At 47.8% G+C, this 26,790-nt stretch overlaps 1 protein-coding gene and 1 pseudogene across 1 annotated transcript in view; both read left to right on the forward strand.

Moving 5' to 3' along the window:
• The window catches only part of LOC137629159 (uncharacterized), a 55,372-nt gene extending 40,664 nt beyond the window's left edge, over positions 1-14,708 (forward strand). The window contains exon 5 of the mRNA XM_068360421.1: positions 13,063-14,708. Coding sequence (XP_068216522.1) covers positions 13,063-13,950 — 888 coding nt within the window. The 3' untranslated portion in view covers positions 13,951-14,708. The remainder of the gene's footprint in view (positions 1-13,062) is intronic.
• Positions 14,709-19,237: 4,529 nt separating this feature from the next.
• On the forward strand, positions 19,238-19,356 carry LOC137629861 (5S ribosomal RNA; annotated as a pseudogene).
• Positions 19,357-26,790: the final 7,434 nt, after the last annotated feature.

A 26,790-nucleotide genomic window follows, 5' to 3' on the forward strand; every position in this document is an offset into this window, starting at 1 on the left:
ACAGCCTTGAACTTCAAGCTGCCCCTGTACTGCTCCCCAGTCCCGGATCCCAAGGCACTCTGGCAAGATGCTTTCCAGCAACGGTGGGACAACATCGACGTGTACACCTTCCTACTGTTCTGTCTGATGAGAAGGGGGCTCAACAGGACCAGACTATCGGTCAACTGTTCGATGACTCTGGTAGCTCCGCTATGGCATCACGCGGAATGGTTTCCGGACCTTCTGCAGCTCCTGACGGAACTCCCGAGGGAGCTTCCTCCACGACACGAGCTTCTCAGACAACCCCACTCCGGCGTCCCTCACAGGGCCGTAGCCTCGCTTCGGCTTCACGCCTGGAGACTATCCAGCGTCTCCTCGCAGAGAGAGGCTTTTCGTAACAGGTTGCGGAGAGAATGTCTCGGCACCTGCGAAGGTCCTCTGAGGGAGTCTACCAAGCAAAGTGGAGAGTCTTTTGTGGTTGGTGTCGTGGAAGGGGTATCTCTCCACTCGATGCCACTATTCCAGCAATAGCGGACTTCCTCGTGTATCTGCGGGAAGAAATGCGCCTTTCTGTCTCGGCAGTGAAAGGCTATCGCTCAGCCTTAAGCTTGGCCTTCAGATTGAAGGGCGTGGATATTTCTTCATTACTAGAACTCTCTTTACTCATACGTAGCTATGAGCTTACCTGCCCCCAGTCGGAAGTGAGACCCCCTCCTTGGAACGTGGTTCGAGTCCTCAGGTCTCTTAAGAGACCTCCCTTCGAGCTATTACGCCAGGCCTCAGATCGCCACCTGTCTTGGAAGATGGCTTTCCTACTCGCCTTGGCTTCGGCCAAGCGGGTTAGTGAACTTCATGGTCTCTCGTACGACATCGCCCATTCAAGGGGATGGGGGGAGGTAACGTTCAGGTTCTTCCCTGAGTTTGTTGCCTAGACTCAGAATCCTGGAGTGCCGGATCCTCGGTTCGACTCTTTCAGGATCGCGAGTCTCCGTTCTGTAACAAGCGACCCAGACCAGCCGCAACTATGTCCAGTGAGGTGTCTGAGGTACTACTTGAAGAGAACGGCTGCAGTCCGTCTTCAAGTGCGAGCTTTGTTTGTGAGCACAGGCAGGACTAAGAGGAGGGTCACCAGGAACACCATCTCAGCTTGGATTCGAAGGGTTATCCACCATGCCCTGAATCCTAACCCTCCTCCGTCACGTCGCCCTCGGGCCCACGATGTCAGGGGTATTGCTACAGCCCTGGCCTTCAAGTGAAACTTCTCTGTGGCGCAGGTACTTCAAGCTGGGGTCTGGAAGCGCCAAACGACCTTCACAGCCTACTACCTGAAAGACGTGACCCACAGGAGCCTCGATACGTTTTCTATCGGCCCTGTGGTGGCTGCACAACAGCTGGTCTAACCTCAGGCTCCTTTTTGGACAAGTAGCAGTAGGTTGAGGGCGTTGTTACCCGGTCTTAGTCTGCGTGAATGAAAGAGTATGTCTGACCCTTACTTTTTTCTTCATTCTCCCCTCTCTTGGGGAAGCAGCATCCTGGTCCTCGCATAGCTGACCTCGACCTCTGCAGGTAACCCATGCTTCTTTGTGCTCTTAGTATTAAGCTTAATACTGTTGCATCTCCCATACCCTGACGAGGTGGTATTGGGAACGTCCTATCCTAGAATTCCTATCTGAAGGTCTCAAGGTCAACTTCATAGGACGAGTCACTCTCTTCCTCACACTGCTTATGTAGGCCACTCGTTCCTAGCGATGCTAGGAACTTGTGAGGTACAGGGGCTCCCTCTCTCTAGTGCTGCTCACTGAGGGATCGAGCCCCCGGGCAAGCCGAAGTCAGTAAGGCTGGGGACTTTCTACCCTTCCTAAGGGGTAAGTCACCCTATGTAAATAGCGTGGTTTGTATTTCGGTTACGGAACAAATGACAAATTCGAAGATAATTTGTATTTTTCCTAACCATACAAACCTTAGCTATTTACACATATGTGCCCGCCATCCCTGACCCCCAAGTCAAGTCCTACCTCTAAGTGAAGTGAAGCATGTCACCGGTGTGTGGAGGGGGGAGGGGTAGCAAGCTACCCTTCCCCACCCCCCGCTAACTAGCGCGGGGGTAATTAACCCTCGTTAAAACTATTGGCTCGTCATTTCAGCTGCGCTAAAAGGTAAACCCTATGTAAATAGCTAAGGTTTGTATGGTTAGGAAAAATACAAATTATCTTCGAATTTGTCATATTTTCTGTCTTATATATGTTACATCTCTGCAGCTAACTACTTCATTGCTGACATGATCCTCTAGCCAAGGAATTCCAGCCATGAATCTCGGTATTGGGTAGCCACACCTCTTCAGAATTTCTTTCAGTTTCTTTGCAAGTTCCTATATCTTCACTGTGTAGGGAAGTTGAGGCCTCATACCTTGAGTTATAATGTTCTTTTTACCCATTGCTATTATAATCACCCTTATCCTTTGTAGGGGAAGAGTGCCATCAGTGCACCTCAGGTGGGTCTTCACAGCCTTCCTTTGGCCCTTAGCTGCACTTGCTTTATATCCTTTTACTTTACCTTTATTCCAACTTTCTTATCTTGCTGTTTAACCTCTAACTTTAACATCATAGTGTAACTGGAGGGTTTTCCCAAATTACACTGTGGCACTAAATGGCTTCACAGGCCTCAGCACCTTTCTTTTTATCCCAAATTCTTGACTCCAATTAAATCATCCCATCAAATGTTTTCATGCTGGCTCCTCCTTTTAGACAGGAAATTAAATATTCTAGAATATCTTTCTATCTAGTCTGTTTATTTGCAATTCCATCAGGGCTTGGCCTTCCTCTATCACCTTTTCCCATTATTTCCTCTGTCTTCCAACATGTTTTTGCCCTACTACTTACATATTTACTGTTTTTCGGACTAACTATTCCTCATCCATTTGTATCTCATGTCCAGACCATCACAATCTTTGAGTTCTCAGCCATTGTTCGTAATATGATCTACCCATAGTACTCTTGCTAGGAATACAGTAGGTCCTCTGTTTACAGCAGAGATCCACTTTTACAATGTGCTGTAACAAGTTTTGGTGCAAGTTGCAACACACCTAAATACATTACATACTGATATACTGCTAATGCAATAGTAAAGTCATAATGTAGGACATAAAATGCACTTAAGGACATAGAAACATAACTAGAATTACAAAACACATGGAAGACAAATTAAAAAAAAAAATAATAAAATTCCTTTGTGGGCTGTGTTGTATGTTAAAATATAAGTTGAAACTGTTGTATCCCAAAGACTTACTAAACAGTACTGTATATTGACATTCTAAGGACACGCTTATCAAAATTTCTCCCATTTTCTTTGTCAATGCCCATATTGCTGCTACTCTACTTAGAGTTGTACAAGCCTTATGAACAAATCTTTGATCTGTATTTAACAAACATTTTTATTAGATACTGAATAGTATGGCAATCGCTCCATTTAATCCATGCTGTTGTCACTTTCTTTCTTCCTTCTCAACCTATTCACAGTCCAATGCATGTCCAGGATAACAGAATTGCCTTACCTTTCTTAAGACCTGCCCATAAATCACAACAGGGTTTACAACTCTTCTATGTTCTTCAAATGTAAACACTAATAGATGAATGATTTCAACGCATTTCACTGTAGCTACAATATGAACATCCTATTAAGTTTTTGTTAATCCGATATAGAGGATATTCATATAAGATAATTAACCCTTTTACCCCCAAAGGACGTACTGGTACGTTTCACAAAAGCCATCCCTTTACCCCCATGGACGTACCGGTACGTCCTTGCAAAAAAATGCTATAAAAATTAGTTTTTCATATTTTTTGATAATTTTTTTGAGAAAATTCAGGCATTTTCCAAGAGAATGAGACCAACCTGACCTCTCTATGACAAAAATTAAGGCTGTTAGAGCAATTTAAAGAAAATATACTGCAAAATGTGCTGGGAAAAAAATAACCCCCTGGGGGTTAAGGGTTGGAAATTTCCAAATACCCCGGGGGTAAAAGGGTTAATTGCTCAGTAATTGTTTACACTGTATATTTGTGTAATAGACGGTAGGATAAGCGTCTCGATTCGTCTGAGTGGGTTCTTATTAGTTCAGTGTTTAAACGCTGATGGATGTGACGTGGGTTTATTCCATAAAACTCCACCTGATAAACAAACAATCAATAATATACAAATTGTCAGATAGATACACATATACACACTTTAGTGACTAGAATATTACAACATGGCATAGCATAGTTATCACAATTATCCTCAGCAATATTATATTAGGTTTAAAGATATATGTTCTGCAAAGCATTCGACACAGACTATTAGGGATTTTAACAATGGCAATGTTCTATTTAACAATGGCAATTAAACGGATCACTAATAATAGATTAAATGTTGGACATTATAGAAATCCAATCGGAATGCATACATTTCACAATACACCTCAAAGCACACACTCGTACCAACCTGTAAAGAATATTTGGGAAGTATTCCACAATATATAACCGTAGTATGGCGTAGGCTAACATAAAGCCTGACAACCTGGGGGCACCAGGCAGAGACGCCCTCGAGACTGTGTTGGCCCGAGCTACGTGTTAACACTGGGAGGACCAAAGACCGAATCCCAAGATTTGTCTTTCCAAATTCTCGCCAGTAACCATGCTTGGTTACTGTAAACAAAAACCTGTTAACGAGGTGTACTCCGCAGTTAATCAATTCGTCTTAACTATAGTTACGAGGACGGTATAAAATTTGAAGTAATATATTGATACTTAGCATTTCCCACCAACTGAGATTTAATGAGGTTTACTGCCATTGACTTGTTAAAACACCTACCAAGTTAAATAAGACGAAGAAGATACATACATGAACACAAACACATTATATTTGTTCCTGTCACATACTCCCCCCTTTCGAGAAAATGTCGTCCCGACATTTGTAAAGGAGTATGTACCTAATTACATGGACACATGGTTAAGTAATTGGTAACATATCAAAATTAGCTGTACAAATCAGAGTTCATAATAGTGTTTAATCAGACTAGGGCTCCTCCAAAATAGCACAGACGAGCTTGCTCAGCATGTTGACCCTGTTGGCAACTCTTGAAGGATACACAGAATGTGACATCTCATATGCCTCGGGATGCAACCACCGTGGAGCCCGGCGCTGTCGAGTTGACCGACGAGGGGGAGGAATAGGTTCTTCAGAACCTAGAGCAGCAGCTTCCTCGGGCTCCTCTTGGGAAGAAGCCTCTGAACTCTCTGGATCAGCAGCTGGCATAACTGGTTCTTCAAATACCTGAATTTCTTCCTCACTCTCTTCCAGAGCAGACCGAATATCTGGCACGACGTCAGGACCAGGAACTGGGGCTCCATAACTGGCTCTGCTGGTTGAGGTGGACTACTTCGTGGCATTGGAATGGGACGCTTTCTTGGAGTAGGGATGGGCTCGGGTCGGAGGCGAGGGTGAACCCGCATGCCAGACTCTGAATCATCAGAATCATCTGATGAGTCAGTGATATTGGCTACAGGAGTATCTACACTGGTCATAGATGAATTATCCGCTATTTTGCGCTCTACTGAGACGTCGTCATCTGTCCGGTACTCTATTGCGCTGCTCAAGGGAAGCAGCAAGTTCTGATGTAGGGTCTTCTTTGGTCCCTTCTTGTCTACAGGCTGGACAACATAGACGGGAACTTCGGAGTTGGGATGACTGATGACAACGTAAATATCTGGCTGCCAACGATCCGCTAATTTGTGGGTCCCTGTGAAGGCCACATTCCTGATGAGGACTTTATCTCCTTCCCTGAGAATAGCAGAACGAGCATGCAGGTCATAATTTTTCTTCTGTTTGGCCTTCTTGTCAGTACTATATGCTGATGCCAACTCGTAAGCACTCTGGAGGGACTTCTCCAATTAACTGATGTAGTCTCTCTGGGACTGTGCTGCCCCTTGAGCATGCAGGACCTCATCCAGACCAAAGCGAAGATCTACGGCGAGGCGCGGTGACTGTCCGAACATTAAATAATGAGGCGAAAAGCCTGTTGTTTCATGCTTGGTAGAGTTGTATGCATGGACCAATGATGCAACCTGTGTCTTCCAATTCCTCTTTTGTTCAGGCTTCAGCGTACCCATCATGTCGAGGAGTGTGCGATTGAAACGTCCACACTGGCCGTTCCCTTGAGGACGATACGGTGTGGTACGACTTTTCCCGATACCCGCCAGATTGCAGAGTGACTGAATCACCCTGGACTCGAAGTTGCGACCCTGATCTGAGTGTAGCCTTTGGGGGAAACCATAATGACAGATGAAGTTTTTGAACAGGAGCTTGGCTGTGGTTGATGCTGTCTGCTTCTTGCACGGATAGGCTTGGGCATACTTTGTAAAGTGATCGGTGATGACAAGGATGTTTTCCACTCCACCTTTCGAAGACTCTAACTTGAGATAATCCATGCAGACTAACTCCAGAGGTTGTGATGAGCTGATATTCACCAAAGGAACACGTTGGTTGATGGCGGACTTCCGTCTGACGCAAGGCAGGCATCCCTTGATGTAATTAGCAACTGTTGTTGACATACCAGTCCAGAAGAAACGGTCTTGAAGAAGAGAGAGTGTTCGACCACGACCGAGATGACCAACTTCGTCATGACATCCTTCCAAGGCCCACTGGTAAAACTTACTGGGAAGTACGACCTGACGCTTCGGCAAACCATGGACGAGTGTGTTCCGGATCAAGATTCCATCTTCCAAGACAAGATGATCTCTCTCCCTCATCAGTTGCTTAACTGCCAAAATGTTTGAGGAACATTTTTCTGAAGACTTCTCTCCTAGCCGACTGATGACTTTCACGAGATGGGGATCTTCTCTCTGGGCCTACCTCCAGTCCTCCTTGGTCATACTATGGAGACCATCCGCGGGCAGGCTAGATACCTGGCACTGTTGAGAACAGCAGATTGACTCCACAACTGGAACATCCTCTTGGACAGAACCAAATACGGCATTAACAACTGGACTGGACACCTTTTGACAAATGGAACTTGGCCACTGGATACGAGATAGGGCATCAGCATCCACGTTAGTTTTGCCGCTCCGATACACGATTGAGAAATTGTAATTGGCCAACTGAGCAACCCAGCGATGTCCAGTGGCATCAAGCTTGGCAGAACTGAGGACATACGTGAGAGGGTTGTTGTCTGTATAGGCAGTGAATTGGGCTCCATACAAGTAGTCATGAAACTTTTCACAGACGGCCCATTTTAAGGCGAGAAACTCTAACTTGTGTGCAGGGTAGTTCTTCTCGGAGTTCCTCAATCCACGAGAGGCATAAGCAATGACGCGTTCCCGACCTTCCTGCTGTTGATAGAGGATTGCCCCTAAGCCCTCAGAACTGGCGTCGGTATGGAGAATAAATGGCTGCTTGTAGTCAGCAAACCCCAACAGTGGCGCGGAAGTAACACGGGCGATTAACTCTTCAAAAGCCTTCTGGTGCTCTTCCTTCCAATGGAATGAGGCAGGTGGTTTCCGAGTTTTCCCACCATGGACCTTTATAACTGGGCCTTCTGTCAGCCGATGCAGCGGACGAGCAATACGGGCGAAGTCTTGCTCAAAACGACGGTAATAGCCGACAAATCCAAGGAAACTCTGGACATCCTTCACAGACTTCGGAATGGGCCAGGACTGAACACTGCTGATCTTCTCGGGATCTGTGTGGATACCCCTCTCGGACACTACATGACCAAGGTACTTGATCTCCCGGGCAAAGAGATGACACTTTGAGGGTTTGAGCTTTAAACCAGCCTGCTGCAAGCGTTCAAACACAGCTTCCAGCCTGACCAGGTGTTCCTCAAACGTAGACGAATAAACGATGATGTCGTCGAGATACAGTAGACAATACGTGAGGTACAAGTCACCCATACAATGCTCCATAAGTCGTTGAAAGGTAGCTGGTGCATTTGTGAGACCAAATGGCATCCCGTTACACTCCCAGAACCCCAGGTTACCAACGGTGAATGCAGTCTTGTGCTTGTCTTCCTCGGCCAACTCTACTAGTCAGTACCCACTTTTCAAGTCCAAAGTACTAAACCACTTGGCACCATGCAGGTTGTCGAGCGTGTCATCGATGCGTGGCAAGGCATAAGAATCCCTGATGGTTAAGGAGTTGAGCTTTCGCAAGTCCAGACAGAAACGAAGCGACTTGTCCTTTTTACGGATGAGCACTACATTAGATGAGTAGGGACTCTTAGACTCGCAAATAACACCAAGATCAAGCATCTCCTGGATATGCTTACGGACCTCATCAACCATGGCTGGGGGGATGCGCCGATGTCACTCTTTAAAGGGTTGATCATCCTTCAAGTTGATTTGGTGCTGTACATGTTGTGTATGCCCAAGGTCCAGGTTGTGCAGCGAAAACATTGACTTCCAATTCTGGATCATCCTCCGAGCTTGGGCTACCTGGTCTGGAGACAAATGCTGTGATAGGTCAAACTTGGCCAAAAATGCTTCATCATCCATTTTTGCACCACGATCCACTGCTGTAGACGGCGCCGGTTGGGAACCAGGAGTAGGCGCAACGGATTGCTGCACCAGGTCTACATTATGCAACTCGCACAACACTGTCTTCGGGCAGATGGTCACCTCCTTGCTGGAAAAGTTAATGATTTCCACAGGAATCCGGCTGGTAGAAGCCCCAGGCTCCACCATGGTTATGGCTGGGGTCACCACCAAACCGCCAGGGAGAGACGATCGGGATGGATCTTCTATTGCCACTAAGGTAGGTGCGGACAGTACACTGAACCGACTAACACCATGAACCAATCGGCGACCCCCAGCAGGGATGACGATGGGCCTGGTGGTCCTTACAGAGCCCAAACTCTGAACAGTCGATGTAATGGTTTGTTGTTTCACCATGGCCTTGAATGCCATCTTCCAGGGAGCGGATAACCTGTCCAGACGAGTAGGTCCCTTGCAGTCTGCTTCACATCGGCTCAATATGTTCGTACCTACGAGAACAGGTACTTGACGATGATATTCAGTGTTGGGGACCACGAGCATTAAGGTATCGAGACTAAGATCTAGGTCCGGAAATCGAAGGCTGACTTCAACATAACCGAGATACTTAAGGATGGTTCCATCAGCAATCTTCACCCGAAGCAATTCTTCCAGGGAATATACCTCCAAACCAAGCTGTTGCTGAAACTGATGAGATATGGTGCTCAGCATGGATCCAGAGTCGAGTAATGCAGTAACATCCTCGCCTTCTACGGAAACATCTACTTCACAAGATGGGCTAACCAACCGGTCAATGACGGGGCGCTCCCTGTCGGCACCCAGCATATGCCCCATTATGCTGGATTTTACCCATTTAAAGGACACTCGGCCCTGATGTGTCCAGGCTGACGACACTTGTAGCATATGCCCCGAAAAGGCGGACAGGTTGACTGTGATGCTGTAGGGGATTGGTCAACTGGGGTGGCTGCAGGAGCAGGTGCTTGCAGTAGAGATGTGCTGGAGCCCTGTCCTCTGCCTCGACATCCACGACCCCGACCACGTCCCCTCCCAGACTCCAGTAACTTCTGCAGGGCCTCAACCTGTGTCTGCAAGACGTCCATCCTTTTCATGACGTCATCAAAGTCCTTCTTCTGTGATTGGGATATAGGTGGTGACACTTGCTGAGACTGGATGGACTTTGATGATGAAGATCCTTCTAGCTCTGTGACCCGTGCCGAAACGTGCATGTTCTCAAAGGACACACCCATGTCCATCTGGTAACGAAGGGACATCTTCATCGATGGGGACTGCAAGCCGGACCAGAACTTCTTGCGGAGCATCTTGGATGCATGCTCTTCAGACATCATGGATGGATCACGAAGGACGATCTGGAACATCAAATCCTCGAGTCGGCAACCCCACGATGCCACGGTCTCTTCTTTCTTCTGGGTCGCTAACCAGAACTGACCAAGGAGCTTGTCAATGGGGAGAACATTACCAAAGTGATGATCCAAATGTTACAGCAACCGTGCAACTGAACACTGACCTGAGACGTGCAGGAGGACCTCTGCGGCAGGACCTTTGAGTGAACGACGGATGGCTTGTAGGATCTCCGGCTCGGAGTACACATCCAGAGACACTAACGCTTCCACTTCTTGCTTCCATAGCGCGTAGCTGACACCAGACTTGGAATGGTCACCAGTGAAGTGGGACGATATCTTGCATTCTGCATGACTAGGCCGAGGATATGGCATTGGACTCTGCTGGGTTGCAGGTCCTGAGGATGGGCTGGCGTAAGTTTCAACAATGGGCCCAGGGGACGCAGCGCCATCGCACATGTTCACTAACTGCGAAGCGATCTCTTCCTCTCGGACAAAGGCAAGTCCTGGAGTAACGCCATGATCGTCTGGACTTGCGTTGAACCTGGACCTCCTTCGACTCATTCTGCAGCTCCTCTTGCTGTATCATACCAGCGACTTGCATCTCTCGGTCGAACGGCAATGCCTGAACAGTGAGGGGACTGTCCATAAACTTCCAACTGGTAGCTCTGGTGCAGCATGCAGTTGCTTCTTCCGCAGTGCGGAACACCAGAATGGCATGACATGTGCCCAGGAACACAAATTCAGGCTCGTCATGAGTTTTTTTCCGCAGGTAGGCACGGACTTCTTCAGCAGGACACCCGGCTGGTAACCCACGCACCAACAAACTACGTCGGCGGACCATCCTGGGCGAGAACTAGTGGACAAAGGCTTGAACCAATCTAGTGCGATGACAAAGCGTTGAAGAACACAAAGGCGAACGTGCAACCAACACGTTCCACAACTGGAGAACCAGCACACCAACACTACTACTTTTACAGCCGGGCGGACACAGAAAACAAAAATTGTGACGTCTAAGTCAACGTCTAAGCCCCCCGCCAAAATATCACCTGAATTATACTGTATTCTAAATTACAATAAAAGCAACATATTACAAGTATTATAGGAACCACAAAAGTACAAATTAAGTTAACCAAAGGCACATTAATGGAACACAAGTAAATTACAACCGGTCATAAACAATTTTAGAAAAAAAAAAAATATCCAGGTCAATATGTACTAGCAAATACTTTGAGAACTTACTAAGTTAAAAGAAGTTTAGATGCACCACAATTTGGAAGACAAATTTACTGGAATGCGGTCAGTATAATTTGGACAAGCAACATCTTTTACTGAAATTCCAAGTTAAATTAATTTTAAAAAAATAAAAAAAACTGATAATTACTACCAAGTAAGCATTCCACAATTTAGAAAACCACACACTCAAATGCCAAAGTACCAAATAATATAATTATTTACCTGTTATTATTTTGAACTAATTTAATTTAATCAATTTCATTTATCCGACAAGCCAAAACTATTTTGCTTTCAAGTACAAATCCCTTCTCACAAGTCCTACTATTACAGAATGGATTATACTTCAATAATTCAACAAGTACCAAGACCAAGTTTGCCTAATTACAATTATCACACTACTAACATTTTAAATGACGGTTACAAAGAGCTGAGCAGGTCAAGGGTAGATCAAAGGCTACAATAATACAAGTTGACTACAGCGTTGACAAATATCTACGCTGAAATTACATTACACAACTACCAACTTGGAATAAGCTATTTCCCAAAATTTATTACTTTACAATTTGAAAAAAAATAACCTTTACACAAATCTTTACTCAGTAATTTAATTTGATACACTAATAACAGGCACTAATGTACTCAATACCACAGATTAATATTGTCATGTATCACAAGCCAACAGCCAAAAAAGTTCCCTTATCGGTTCATTCACAACAAACGTGTGTGAAAGCGCCTGGCATATAACCACCACAATTAATAGATTCCATTCAGAGTCAAGACATAACCATGCACGGCACAGGCAAAAGTCTCTCCGTGCTTTAAGGCACCATACACAAATGGCGAGTCGCTGTCCATCCGCGTTAATACACAGGTGAACTCACGCCAGTCCAAAGCACCTCACAACACCAATACAATCGAACACAATAACACACAACAAAATATAATTGAACACAATAACACACATATGTGACAGCTGAAGATATCCATGGTAAAAGTGTCACCAGTCACTACGCTAGTCCTCGCTGGTATACAAAACAGTGTGTAACGCTAAAAACAACCGGAACCACTTTGTGCGACGTACAAAACCACCCCAGCTCCTGACGAGGCTTGATCACGGCCGATACTGTCCAGAAGTCTGGTCACGGCTGCCTCCTCCCACCCACGATAGGTGTCTATAGTGGATAAACACTGGACCATCTGCTACGCGTACAGCGGTACTCACACACAGATGTCCATCCTATCGTAAAACTTGCTTCGGAGCGTAATCCAGGGAGATGCCTTATCTCTGGAGCTGGCGAAAACCAGGTGGAGCTTCTTCGTCGCACACTGAACCAATGACCCGGGGGGCGCCAATGTAATAGACTGTAGGATAAGCATCTCGATTCGTCTGAGTGGGTTCTTATTGGTTCAGTGTTTAAACGCGGATGGATGTGACATAGGTTTATTCCATAAAACTCCACCTGTAAAGAATATTTGGGAAGTATTCCACAATATATAACCGTAGTACGGCGTAGGCTAACATAAAGCCTGACAACCTGGGGGCACCAGGCAGAGACGCCCTCGAGACTGTGTTGGCCCGAGCTACGTGTTAACGCTGGGAGGACCAAAGACCGAATCCCAAGATTTGTCTTTCCAAATTCTCGCCAGTAACCATGCTTGGTTACTGTAAACAAAAACCTGTTAACGAGGTGTACTCCGCAGTTAATCAATTCGTCTTAACTATAGTTACGAGGACGGTATAAAATTTGAAGTGATATATTGATACTTAGCATTTCCCACCAACTGAGATTTAATGAGGTTTATTGCCATTGACTTGTTAAAACACCTACCAAGTTAAATAAGACGAAGAAGATACATACATAAACACAAACACATTATATTTGTTCCTGTCACATTTGTTTGTCAATATTGTCAATATTCTGCTACGTTTAGTATTGGAATTCTAATTTTTTGCCTTCATTTTATAGGGTGTTGGTGTATGGCGGGAGCTTAATCCTCAACTTCTCGACTGGATACAGACAATGGTGACACAGGGACTTACAAGTGTAGCTAAAATGAAAAAGAGTTTGCGACACCTTGTAAAAGAAAATTTCCCCAATGTTGATACAAACAACACCCACTTCTATCCTCCTGCAAAGACGATAGCGTATTACATGCATCTGGCTCGGATGCGCCTTCTTGGCACCAAAGATGATCCCAAGGAGCTGGAACCTCAAAAAGGAAGATTCAGGAAAGAAAAGGACGAGGAACTCTGTGATTATTTTCTCCTTCCAACCAGGAAGTCCCTCACATCATTTGATGAAAAGGAGGTTATTTCTGAAGTAACTGAAGTTATTCAGGAATTTGAAGATATGCAAGATCACCATGATGCCGAAGACTCAGCTCTGCCGATTGCTCAGCCGGTGGTCTTGACATCAACTCCTGCCAAACCTTTGCAGAAAGTAGCAGAAGAATTCAGAGATTTATTGTTACAAATGCAGAGTTATTCATTTAGTGTCAGAAACTTAGCTGCCTTACAGAAAGCTCATACTGAAGTAGAACAAGCATTTACAAATTTGAAAAAGACTTGCAAAATGGAACAAAAACTTATGGCCAATTCTGGAAAGACCCCTAATTATAGAAAAAGGAGGGTTGAAAGGATTGAAGTAAAATGTGAAAAGGTTGTCGATCTCAAACCACCAACTATAAGACAAGTGACGTATCCATCTAAGAGAAGGAAGAGAGATATAGAGTTGCATAGCTATCCCGATATGGACTTCAGATCAGATGAACATTCAGTGCAACGGGAGGTGTCTGCCGTAAAGCTAGAACTTACGGATGATGGCAGTGTTCTTAACATCACTGAATATTTATAAGAAAACATAATACTGTCTGTATATAAAAACTGCTTGTATATCCTGTAAATATTGTTTTGTGATTACTGATAGTGAAAGAAAAAATTCAACATTTGTGACAGTTTTATGCACTTTCAAGTGTCCTATTTTGTAAGTAATTTATGAAATAGCTTTCACTCTATTTTGTAATTAATTTTTATTACATTGATGAATGTTATTAATGTAGCCAACTATCAATTCTTTATATATATATACAGTTCAGTACACTACTTTAGTGCATGTTGATCGTGCAAGTCATCATCTATTAGTATGTAAATTAAACTCTCATTACTGTAATTGCTAATTATAAACATCTTATTTAGTTTTTATAGGACTGTATTGGATGACTATTCTATGTTGATTGAATTGAATCAAAATCTAATGAAGTTGAAACATTGGTATGTGAAAGTGGTTTCTTTCCTTGCAAGAGTAACGTCAACAATGAACATTCTTTTGTAATGTTTTGAATGAATCATTCAATAGATTATTTTTGTCTCTTTGCTATGATAAAAGTATTTAATATCCATCTTATAGTCATTTTTCTAGTTGTGTTGGTGAAATTTGTTTCAGTTTAAAACTTATTTGGAAATTTAAAAAGCCTTGCTTTCTATACATCTCTCTAAACTTGATCTTCTCCACTTACAAAGCTATGAAAGGAATAGTGGTGAGCAATGTATGAAGTACCAAATTATGTATATAATGCCAGTATGCCTGTAAAGGACAAATAAATATTATTTGGATTTGTTTTTTTATGATTGATATTGTAGTTTCTTGACGCTTCCCTTTCTTTGTACATTACATATTTATTAAGTCATTAAGCTTTGAAAAAAAACCTTTGTTCCATAACCGAAATACAAACCACGCTATTTACATTGGGTTTACCTTTTAGCGTAGCTGAAATGGCGAGCCATTAGAATTTAACGAGGGTGTATTACCCCCGCGCTAGTTAGCGGGGGGTTAGGGGAGTGGTAGCTAGCTACCCCCCCCCTCACACACCGGTGAAGCTCACTTTCACTTTTGGCTCGGACTGGGACAGACGTCTCTGTCTTTGTCCTCGCTTGGCAGCCATTGTTTGTTTTGTCTTTACTTAATCACTTACTTTTCTTTTACTCAATATATATGTAAACATTTTTTCATGTTTGTATATATATTTGAGTATAGAAATCAGTAAGTTTCCTTTTCAGAGTTGTGTGTGTAGTGTACGATATCTCCGTGGAGTCCTCGGCAGTTAGGCCACCACGGCGTAATTTTATGGGTTGCGATCGAGTTTGACTTCGGTCTTTCTCTCTCTCTCTCTCTCTTGAGGTCGTTCACCCTTTTACTACGTTTTACTACGCCCCTTGTAGCTTCCTTCCCGTGTGGGGGGGTTGCTACGCCGTACGTTTTGTCTCAATTAGTTTATGAATCTAATTGTAGTTGTTAATTTTTCAGCTTGTAGAACGATTCCTTTCGGGGTTTTCGTTCGTTCTTTAGTGTTCATTCATTTTTAAATTACATAATTACATAGTTTCATAATTATAATTGTTATAATTCTGTTTTGGTTACAGCTCTCCTTCCGTGAGTGTAAGTGGTTGTGAGGGCACGTGCCTGTTGTGTAATTCTTGTTTCCTTTCCCTCGGGATTCCTCTTCGGAGCCTTCCCGGGGGAATGAATGTGTACTAATGATTTTTGTTTTATTTTTTTACAGTTACCGATCTAGTTCGTTTCTGTAATATGGCAACGGTGTGAGCTGTCTTGTTGAGGCCTGGGGATTTGGCTGTTGCTGCCTCCCCTTTGGATTTTCGTCAGGGGCGTGTCTCCTTCTACTGGAAGTACTCCCGTGACGATTGACAGCTCTCCAGTTCATTTTAGAACTCTCAGGAGGCTTGCCTCCTTGGGTGGGTAACTTTCCTTCCGAGGGAAGTTTTTCCTGTCCAGGCTTGAGTTTTTCCCCTTTTGGGGGGTTCTTCTCTTGCCTTTTTTTCGTGCGACTATGCTCTTGGTGCTGAGCAGTCACACCTGCAGTTTCGCTTAAGGGGCTGGGCAACTGCAGGAGCCCCTCTTCGGAGGATTGCTCCTTTTAGGTCACTGGCTGACCAGTCTCTTCTACGAAGTGTTTCTCTTTCGTTCGCGAGAGAGTACACTCATAGAGACACCTCTTTGGAGGATTCTTCTGCTGCTGTTGCTGTTGGCCTCCTTCGCCGTAAGGCTCACCGTCCGCCTCGTCGTAAGGGCCTCTCATCTCCCTATAAGGGTGCTAAGAGGCGCCTTTTTTAATCTCCGTTTGCAGCCTACAACTCCTTCTTCTTGATCTTCTGCTCCTGGTGCAGATGGACAGCAGTCTACCTTGTCTTCCGACGGGCAACGGTCTTCCCGACGGACAACGGTCTTCCCGACGGACAACGGTCTTCCGACGGACATCAGTCTCCCGGCGGACAGGCAACGGTCTTCCGACGGACATCTGTCTCCCGACGGACAACGATCCCTTCGGGGCAAGGGTTGCCTCCCACTGGGGTTCTTCCCTTGCGTGTCAGGGTTGCCCTGCGCACCCTTCTGCTGTGTTCTCTCCTGCTCCTGCTCAGTGTTAGCGCACAGGCGCTCTCCTGCTCATCAGCGCTTCCTGATCGCTAGTGCTCTCCTGTTCGCCAGCGCTCTTCTGTTCGTCAGCGCTCTCCTGTTCGTCAGCGCTCTCATGATGATCATCTCTGCTGTTCCTGTTGGTTCCTGTTACGCGCCCTGTGCGCCCACGTTCGCCCTCACGGGGTCAAGGACTCTCCATCTATGCGCAGGCTTCCACACGTTGCCTTTTGCTCGTCAGCGATCATCAGCTCACCAGCGACCTTAGACGCGTCAACGTTCACCTGCTCGCCAACGATCTCCTACGCGTCAACGATCGCCATCGATCTGCCACGCGTGTCAGTTCCCCTGACCACCATCAGTAGCGATCTAGCGCTCGCCTGCTGTGGACCACGATCTCCGGTAGCTGAGTCTTGCCGTATATCTTCCACCTGCTCGCCAGCGCTCACCTTTTCTTCTGTCCTTCTGTGCGCCAGCTTTCTTCAATCGCCAGCACACATCTGCAAGCCCTTCTTTGCCGCGCACCAATGGGCGCCAACGGGTTTCTGACCGTCTAGGATCGCCTGATTAACAGCTGGCTTCAGCGCTCACCTTCCTGATGTACCTGCGCGCCTTCTGTTAGCGCGATGCGCGCTAACCATCACTAGTCTCTCTCACGTTGGCAATCGCCTATGCACCCGCGCGATTCTTCATCTGCTCGCTAGCATTTTGTTAACGCACCACCGCTCGCCAACGCGTTGTCGCGCCATCGCTTGCCAACGCTTCGTCACTCTCCTGCGGGCTATCGCCTCGCCAGATCGCGCCATCGCTCGTCAACGCGCCATCGCTTGCCGACGCGCCATCGGTCTTCCGACCGCCTGTGCTCGCCCGCGTGCCTGCGCGGCCACACTCCCGCGCGACCGCACGCCCACGTGCCTGCACGTCTACGCTCATGCGCGAACCGACGGGGTTCCGTCGCGCGAACCTACAGTGTTTCTTCACACGAACGTCGGCTTAATTCTTGCAGTATCCATTGCTCGCCTATGGGTTATCGCTCGCCGACCACCAGCTCTCGCCCTTCCTACCACGCTCGCCCTCCTTCTGCGCTCCTTCGCTCACCTTCGTTTGTGATCCTGCGTGACCGCGCATGGGCGCTTTTACGTTCGCCCATGCGCGAATCATTGATTTACCATCGCGCGAGCTCCAGGGCGATTGCGACCACGATTCCCATTGGGGTTTTCGCAGCATGACCAGCCTGGCGAGTTCTTCTAGAGCGTATTTCCAGAACACGGCCTCACCCCGTAAACGCAGAGCATGGCACATGCAAGAATAAGAAGAATATTCAGGGAGGTCTGAGCAACACTCCTCTTTCCAGAACCTGGGTTAGCCCTTCCCCGTCATTCCCTGGAAGGATTTTTGGCGGGGGGCTTTCCGTTCGAGATTTCTCCATCGGCCAAGGGGTGACTGTTTACCCCTTCCTCTTCTCCATCTTGTGTAAGGGGCTTACCAGGTCCTTTCCCCTCGGTTACGGCCCGAGGTTTGGTTCAAGGAAGCTACAGGAAGGTCAGGGGTACTTTCCTCCTCTCGGGCTCAAGCACCTTGGCGTTTCAACTTCAAGTATCGAACTTGCGGGCAAGCTCGATGTTGGACCATCTGGACGTGCTGACCGAGGTCTTCCTTTCGGGTGTCTCATCCGTGGATGTCGACAGCCTCAGACACCCTTCCATCCTTGAGAAGAGTTTGTTTGTGCCCAAGGACAGAGACATAGACAGCGGCTGTGCGGAGGAAGTCGACTTCTGTTTTCACTCCTCCAAGGTGCTTTCTTCCAGACTCTGCAGGGCTCCGGCTACGACAACTGAGACAAGGTGTCCAATTGCATTTTCTTCCTGTCAGGAACAGATGGCACGGGAGGCTCCCCCGGTGGGGGGCATAGTCCTAGAGGGAGCGGCAGAGTTCACGAACTCTAGGATTGGCACCCCCCCCTTGCAGGTTTCACGCTGGGAGGATCCCTAAGGTTACTCATCCGGATGACAGCTTCCCGATGCCCATTCCTGCACGATCTCTGTGATCAGCCAAGGATATCGCGCCTGCCGTCTCTGTCAGCGAATTCAGTGTCTCTGAACCTCTATGCCATAGGGTCGGCAAGAGTTTGCCCGTTTGGGCAGAATGATCCATACCTTAGGAGAAGGTCCTCCATAGGATCATCGACGGCTTCACCCCCAGCTTCTTCAGTCGATCCTTTCTTGTAAGGAAGTATTTGAGACGGGAGTTCCGTAGTCGACCTCTCAGCCCTGATCAAGTTTGTCGAACAAACTTCGTCCAGCGTGGAACAGCAGAATTGATCAGACTGATAACGAGGCGACAGGACTCCTTAAACCCTGGATCGGAAGGACGGGTACTTTCAGTTTCCATTCCATCCATCTTCCAGGAAGCTCGTGGAATTCAGCCTAGACTGCAGGTATTTCTGCTTAAGATGCAGTGTGGCGATCCCGCCGTGGCATCGCAGGTTTTTTCCCCAGAGAACTCTCCCTGCTTTCCTCATGGCCGCTCAGGTGCAGGCTTCCGCCTCCTTCGCTTTTTGGAGGCCTGGTCAACTCCGGTAGGCTCGGGTTCAACCTTCTTCAGCGCCGGGACAAGCCTCCGGATGCTTACCATGAGTGGGGGTTCATGGTATTTTGCTAGGAGCCTTCTCTTCTTCTGCCTCAACATCTGGAATATCTGGCATTGATATTGAGTCAACGGCCTTACCACGTTGGAAACCCCGCTTCTCGTCCGTCCAGCGAGGTTAAGCAACGTCGGTTCTGGTCGGTACTTGGATGGGTGACCACCTGGGGATGCCAGATTCTGTTGCCACCTCCTCCGAGCCTTCCCTTCGGTTGACTGTGGCAAGGCTGAGGAGAGTCGCAGTACCTGTTCTCAGTCAAGCAGAGCTTTCAGCCCTACCTGGGAACGTTTCCTAGTTCTCCTTTCCTCATTGACCCGTCTATAGTTCCGAACGGTCGCCTCAGGATAAGTTCCATGTTGGGCGGTCCAAGTTCCGGTGGTTTCAGGCAACGATTAACCGGACTTTTTGGGCTCAAGCCATGACGTCCTGATGGAAGGTTCCTTCAGTAGCTTCCTGGGGTATATTTAACTACAGGGATATTCCCAGAGAATTAAACTAAAGGTTATCACAGAATTCTAACTTCTGGTGCGAGTACCCTAAAGGTTTCCCTCTAGGATATCGTATATCAACAGGGGACGTATGTATTAACACGCCACATAGCTATCTGCACCCCATATAGAGTTAACACTTCGATATGGAAAGGTGGAGAATAACTGGGGAGCCGTTCCACAGTTACACTCGTCCATGGCTGCTTTTAGTACTCGAAACGTAAACAAACGGGCGCCATTGCTAAATGACGTCACGTCTGTCCTCATCCTTCAGCCTGTAGCCCCTTGCTTTGGTCGGATTTCCCTTTGTGCGATTTTCAGCGACTTACATCCCCGTTATGTTGTTACCTTCAGCCTCGCCTTCTTCTGGAAAGTTGAGTACCAGGTCCCAGTATTGTTTAAATAAGCTCTAGCCGTAAAGTAACTTCTACTTTTCGTAAAATATTGTTTTGTGGCGGAGCTGTGCCGATCCCGGACGCGCCATTTTATGGCGTCGCTGTTCTATTGCATGCTTTATTTAGTTAGCCAGAACGGCTTTATCCAGTCTCGTAACTAATTAATATTATTAGTTATTTAGTCTTCATAGCTAGGAATTACTTATATCGTGTTTTAGAGCTCATCTACTAGATCGCTAGCTTAGCCCCTAGGCTGGATAGCCTAGTGCTTGTGTTCATGCATGATATATATACCAGTGTTCCTAGGTTAAGTTATGAAGATTGTGGCATTATTAAACATACTGTTAACTGTGATGTAAGTGTTTTCGCCTTCGGGGACCATATAGGGGACTGGGTTGATTGCGTATCTTTCCACCCTAACCTAAATGTAGGAACCCCTATATGCTCCATAATCCCCTGCCTGCGGGCATTTCCTCTGTGTGGCCATGCTTTCCCTTCTATATAGGGGAATCTTGTCTACAAACAGAGTATCTATCGCTTCTCTGTCTACCCTAAGGGAATGATTCCCCCTTAGGGTTGTAACCGAGAAATATGGAACGGCTCTGCCCTTCCTCAGTTGCACCTGGTTGGGTTACTCCTTCCTCCCTGCAACTTGCGATGTGTCTTTCAAGCTTGCCTAGCCTAGGAGTTAGCCCTCCTTCTCTAGGTTAAGCTCTGGGGGTTGTTTCTGTCCTTTTATAGTTTGAGACGGTACTCCTGTACCATTCTCATTCTGGTTACCTAACCTAGGTTAGGGAGCGTTCTCCCTCTCCTTGGTGGCCGCTCTTGTACAGAACATCCCCTATGAAAGACCCCTCATCTTCTCCCTCCCCACCTATCCCTTTGGTGTAGGCTTGCCTATACACATCTGTCCTTAGTCTTACAACTCCTCCCTTGGGTGGAGTGGTAGGGCTAACTTGTTCTCCTGCTGAGCTGGCCGCTCTGGTACACATACCCTTCATAGCGTTCTATGGGGGTAGTCGCAGGCAGCGGTCCGGCCGGCGGGGGTTTCCCCCTCTTGAGTGCCCTCTAACCCTCCCTTGGGTTACCCCAGGCACCCGGCCGACTGCCGGCCCCCTTCCGCCGGATGCTATGAGTATCTACGCCTATCATGAGTGCACTCTCTCCAGAGGGATGCCGGAGGGGTATGTGGTCTTACCCCTCCCATCCCTCCTTACCTTTCTCTCCGTCTATCCTGGTGCCGGTCCCTTGCCGCCTCCACTGCCGGCGATACCGCCTTACCTCTGGTGACATTCTTTCATAAGATGCCCTCCCTCCTCTAAGACGTCAGCCTTCCATGTGCCGGAAACTTCCGCCTTCCGTCGGCATACAGTTTACCTAGTAGCAGCTGGCTGACCCTCCGTGCCGGCCATCTGCGTGCCGGCATTGATTGCCGTCGGTCTAGGTATACAACCATATGCTTTCCTTTCTTATGAATTGATCCAAGCTCACCAGGCCGTCAGCCGTCGGCTGCCGGAGCTGCCGTCTCCTGCCGGAGGTCGCCACGATGGTATTACATTTCAGATACTCAATGTGTCTGTCTTGATGCCTTCCACCCTGCAGGATCGACCTCCGGCGTGCCGTCGGTCTGCCGGCACCCCTTGGAGACGTTAAGGGACATGCACCCCTTCTCATACCTGCCGACAATATGCCGACAGCCAACATACTGCAGCCAGATGGCTTGGCCACTTCTACATATAGGTATTGTCTTACCTTTGAAATTGTGGCTGTGCTGTCTGATTGCACATTACAATATTCCAGCATACTCTGTGTGTCTTCGCGCAGCCGATTGCTGGAACCTATATCTAATAAGGGGTGTTCTCTGCTCCCCTTCTAACCAGGGATCTGAGTGGTCGCAGTCCCTGCTACACCTCGCAGGCAATTTCAGCTAGAGGCTTAGCTTCTACCCACCACGGCTTATCCATGTGGATTTCCGTTTTGTGGCCCAAAAGAAATTGCATACTGATAAGGTTACGGTAACCGACTGGGCGGGATTCACAAGTATGTGTCTATCTACATCCTTTCCCGCTCTCTACTCTCAGGCATTATAATACCTTATGAATTGTTTTAATGCTTAAAAACTTAGATTAAGTTATCTTAATTTTAGAGTAATGTAAGTCATTCTTATGCCTTCCATGTACTCATGATCTCTTTCTTTTACAGGAGGAGTATATGAAGTGCGAAAGCAACTTTTGTGGAGTGAAGCGCCCGGACTTCTACGGGCACAAGGCGTGCCGGACCCACGCCCCCTGCGCCGCCAAGAGAGGCGACCTGAAATACTGGGACCCGCAGCACTGTACAGTCTGCAAGAGTCGTTTGGTCGAGGCGTTCGATGATCCTCCTTCAGCAGAGGCAAGGGACAACGCTCGAGAGAAGCTACGCAAGTGGGTGCGTGGCTTCCAGAAGAACGCCACCGGACCGTATCTCGCCAGCAAAGATTTGAGGGCCTTGCTGTTTCCAAAGGCATCTAAAGACTCTGTGATCCCCAGTGATCAGATCCCCACCATCCAGCTCGTGGTGGAACCTGATATCGTCATGGACCAGTCCATGCATGAGTGCCACTTGGATTCCGATAACGTGGAACGTATGTCGGAAGTGTCGGAAGAGACGGAGAAGAACCTCATGGGCGAGGAGCTCGACTATGAGGAAGATCAGGTGGAATATCCTGATTCGGAGTCTGAGGTCGTTCCCACTCCTACTCCCGCAGCGACTCCTGCACCGTCCGAGGAACCTGTTCCTTCGACTTCCGCCACCCCGAACCCTCTTCCATCAGGCACTCAGGAGGTCTTCAAGATGCTTGAAGCCCTCATGGAAAGAAAACTTCGTGAGACCCATGAGCAATTCCGGTCTACCCTAGTGAGTTTTAAACAACCGAAACGGATTTCGGTTAAGGACCTCCCCTCTTGCTCGGATACTAACCCATGGAGATATGCCGAGCATATGCCGATCACAACTGGTAAGATCTTCATCAGTGAGAAGGTCGGCTCGATCTTGTTGGAAGAAGTGGAATTCTTCCCGAACTTCGAGGCTTATCCGGACTGTTACATCCGGCTCAGGTCCGAAGCACCCTCAAAGGAAGAGACCGAACCGAAGGAAGTAATCGTGTTCGATCTCGCGAAGGCCCAGGCTATGCTAGCCAGTGCGGTGAAGAGTAGGGGTTTCACCAACTCCAAGATGCCGGCGCTCAGTAAGAAGCGCCCAACCTTTGTTGCGCCGAATGCTGTAACCTTCCCCTTTATAGAAAAGGCCTTCACAGCGGTCTTGAAAGCAGTGGAGGAAGGGAAACCTTGCCCTGTACTGTAGGAGTGCAGACCCTTCTCCCTTACCGTTCCTCCCGATGATAGGCTCTGGAAAGACATCCAGTCAACCTTCACGGTGGGGAAGTTAGAGCCTGACGTAGCCGGTCGTCAGTTCAATGAGGACTTCCCAAGGCTAAATGATCACCTCCTTCGTAGGGAACAGGATACGAAGGAGAGGCTTGCCGCATCGCTATCCCTCCAGGTACAGCTCGAACTCATGGCCGGGGACACTAGAGTCCCGGACTTCTACATGGTCCTAGCCAAAACACATTTGGCAACGGTGACTAAGGACCTGTACAACTTCACTAAGGCTCGCAGAGCCTGTCGTGAATTCGTGTTTGCCAGCGCGACGGTAAAACACGAACCCCGGAGACTGATTTCCTCCTATATCTGGGGTAAATCTCTCTTTCCCTCCTCCCTGGTGAAAGAGATTGCTGACAAGGCCGCCACGGAGAACAGGAACCTTCTTCCCAAGTGGGGCATGTCGAGAAAAAGGAAATCCTCTCAGGACGATGGCCCTCAACCTAAGAGGAAGTCCCAGAAACCGAAACCCCAGCAACGTCAACAGAGACGGCAGTTTCCGGGTTCCGCTACTCCCCAAGTGGCAGCACAGCCACAGCAGACCTTTCAGTTGGTCCCCCAGCCGGTGGTGTCGCAGTCACGGGTCTTTACCCCTGCATTTGAGCAACATGCTACTACCTTTCGTCCCAGAGGTAGGGGCTCAAGCAGAGGTTCCGGCAGAGATTCGTCTCGCCGCCCCTCCAGAGGCAGAGGAGGAAGGGGAGCTAGCGGCCGAGGTGGCAAACCCTCGGGACACCAGAAGCAATGAAGTGCTTCCGGTGGGAGGAAGACTCCGCCAATTCCAGGATCGTTGGACCTTCGATCCCTGGGCACACAGCATCGTCAAGAAGGGACTAGGCTGGAGCTGGACGCAACCACCCCCAGCCTTCCAGCAATTCTTCCAACAGTCAACCCCCATCCTGGAAGAATACGTCCTAGAACTCTTGAACAAGAAGGTGATCAGGAGGGTAAAGTCAACCAGGTTCCAAGGGAGGCTATTTTGCGTTCCCAAGAAGGACTCCGACAAACTCAGAGTCATTCTAGACTTATCCCCTCTCAACAAGTTCATTGCGAACAGCAAGTTCAAGATGCTGACTCTCCAACAAATAAGGACCCTTCTGCCTCAAGGGGCCTACACGGTCTCCATAGACCTGGCGGATGCCTACTGGCACGTTCCAATGAATCATCACGCTTCCTCCTACCTAGGATTTCGACTCCAAAGGAAAAGTTACGCCTTCAGGGCCATGCCCTTTGGGCTCAATGTGGCTCCACGGATCTTCACCAAGCTGGCAGACGCCATCGTCCAACAGCTCCGCCTTCGCGGCGTCCAAGTGATGGCTTACCTAGACGACTGGCTGGTCTGGGCGACATCGCCCGAAGATTGTGTAAGAGCCTGCAACAAAGTCACCCAGTTCCTAGAACATCTGGGATTCAAGATAAACACCGAGAAATCTCGCCTCTCTCCAGCTCAGAAGTTCCAATGGTTGGGAATCCATTGGAATCTTCAGTCACACCGCCTTTCCATCCTGCAGAAGAAAAGGAAGGAAATAGCAGGGTCTGTCAGAAGACTTCTGAAATCCAAACGGATCTCAAGACGACAGCAGGAACAAGTTCTAGGCTCTCTACAGTTCGCCTCTGTGACAAACCCAGTGCTTCGCGCACAGCTAAAGGATGCCGCGGGAGTCTGGAGACGTTCCGCATCCATCGCTCGAAGAGACCTCAAGAGACGGCTTCCAAACAGACTTCGCTTACTATTAAAGCCGTGGTCGGAAGCAAAGGCCCTGAAAAGGTCCATGCCTCTTCAACACCCGCCTCCATCGATCAACATCCACACGGACGCTTCACTGGAGGGTTGGGGAGGTCACTCCCACCAACGACAGGTTCAGGGAACATGGTCTCCCCTATTCAAGACGTTTCACATCAACATCTTGGAGGCCATGGCAGTTCTTCTCACCCTGAAGAAACTCCCGCCTCCCTCGATCCACATCTGTCTGACTCTGGACAACTCGGTGGTAGTTAGATGTCTCAATCGTCAGGGCTCGAGATCGCCCCAGATAAATCAGGTACTTCTTCCGATCTTTCGTCTGGCAGAAAAGAAGAAATGGCACCTGTCTGCAGTTCACCTACAAGGATTCCGCAACGTGACGGCGGACGCTCTATCACGGACAAGCCCAATAGAGTCGGAATGGTCTCTAGACGCAAGATCATTCTCCTTCATCTCTCGCCAAGTCCCGGAACTTCAGATCGATCTCTTCGCAACGAGCGACAACAATCAACTTCCTCGATATGTGGCCCCGTACGAGGACCTCAAGGCAGAAGCAGTGGATGCCATGTCACTGGATTGGAACAGATGGTCCAGGATATACCTGTTCCCTCCCTCCCAAGTGGCCCCGGAGCAATTGGTACCCTCTGGTCCTGGAGCTGCAGCCCGCGCTGATCCCCCTCCCGGGCCCAGTTCTCTCTCAACAAGTACAGAAGTCGACTGTCTTCGCTTCATCACTGAAAGTCAGGGACCTTCATCTCATGATTTTCTCTCCTTGGCCGCAAAGAAAAGGTTTGGGATCTCGAAGAAAAGTCTAGACTTCCTCGAGGAATACAAGACCGAATCCACACGACGGCAATACGAATCTTCCTGGAGAAAGTGGGTCTCGTTCGTCAAAGCAAAAAATCCTACGGAAATCACCATTGATTTTTGCATGTCCTTCTATATTCACCTTCATGGACAAGGCTTAGCAGCCAACACGATTTTCACCTGCAAATCGGCTTTGACTAGACCACTACTGTACGCTTTCCAGATTGATCTGTCCAGTGATATCTTCAATAAACTACCAAAGGCATGCGCTAGACTACGCCCAGCACCTCCGCCAAAACCTATCTCCTGGTCCCTGGACAAGGTGCTCCATTTTGCCTCTAACCTGGACAACGATTCGTGCCCTCTAAAAGACCTGACTCAAAAAGTTATCTTCCTTTTTGCTCTCGCCTCGGGAGCCCGAGTTAGCGAAATAGTGGCATTGTCAAGAGACGAGGGTCATATCCTGTTCACAGATACAGGAGAACTTACCCTCTTCCCTGATCCGACGTTTCTCGCAAAGAATGAACTACCCACCAAGAGATGGGGCCCTTGGAGAATCGGCCCCCTGAAGGAAGATGTCTCTCTATGCCCAGTGGAGAGTCTTAAGGTCTATCTTTGAAGAACTTCAGACTTCGGTGGAGGTCAACTCTTCAAAGGAGAAACATCGGGTAGTGACCTGTCACTGAAACAATTAAGAGCGAAAATCACCTACTTCATTCGCAGAGCGGATCCTGACAGTGCACCCGCAGGTCATGATCCTAGAAAAGTC

The sequence above is a fragment of the Palaemon carinicauda genome, chromosome 37, assembly GCF_036898095.1.
Source record: "Palaemon carinicauda isolate YSFRI2023 chromosome 37, ASM3689809v2, whole genome shotgun sequence".
NCBI lineage: Eukaryota > Metazoa > Arthropoda > Malacostraca > Decapoda > Palaemonidae > Palaemon > Palaemon carinicauda.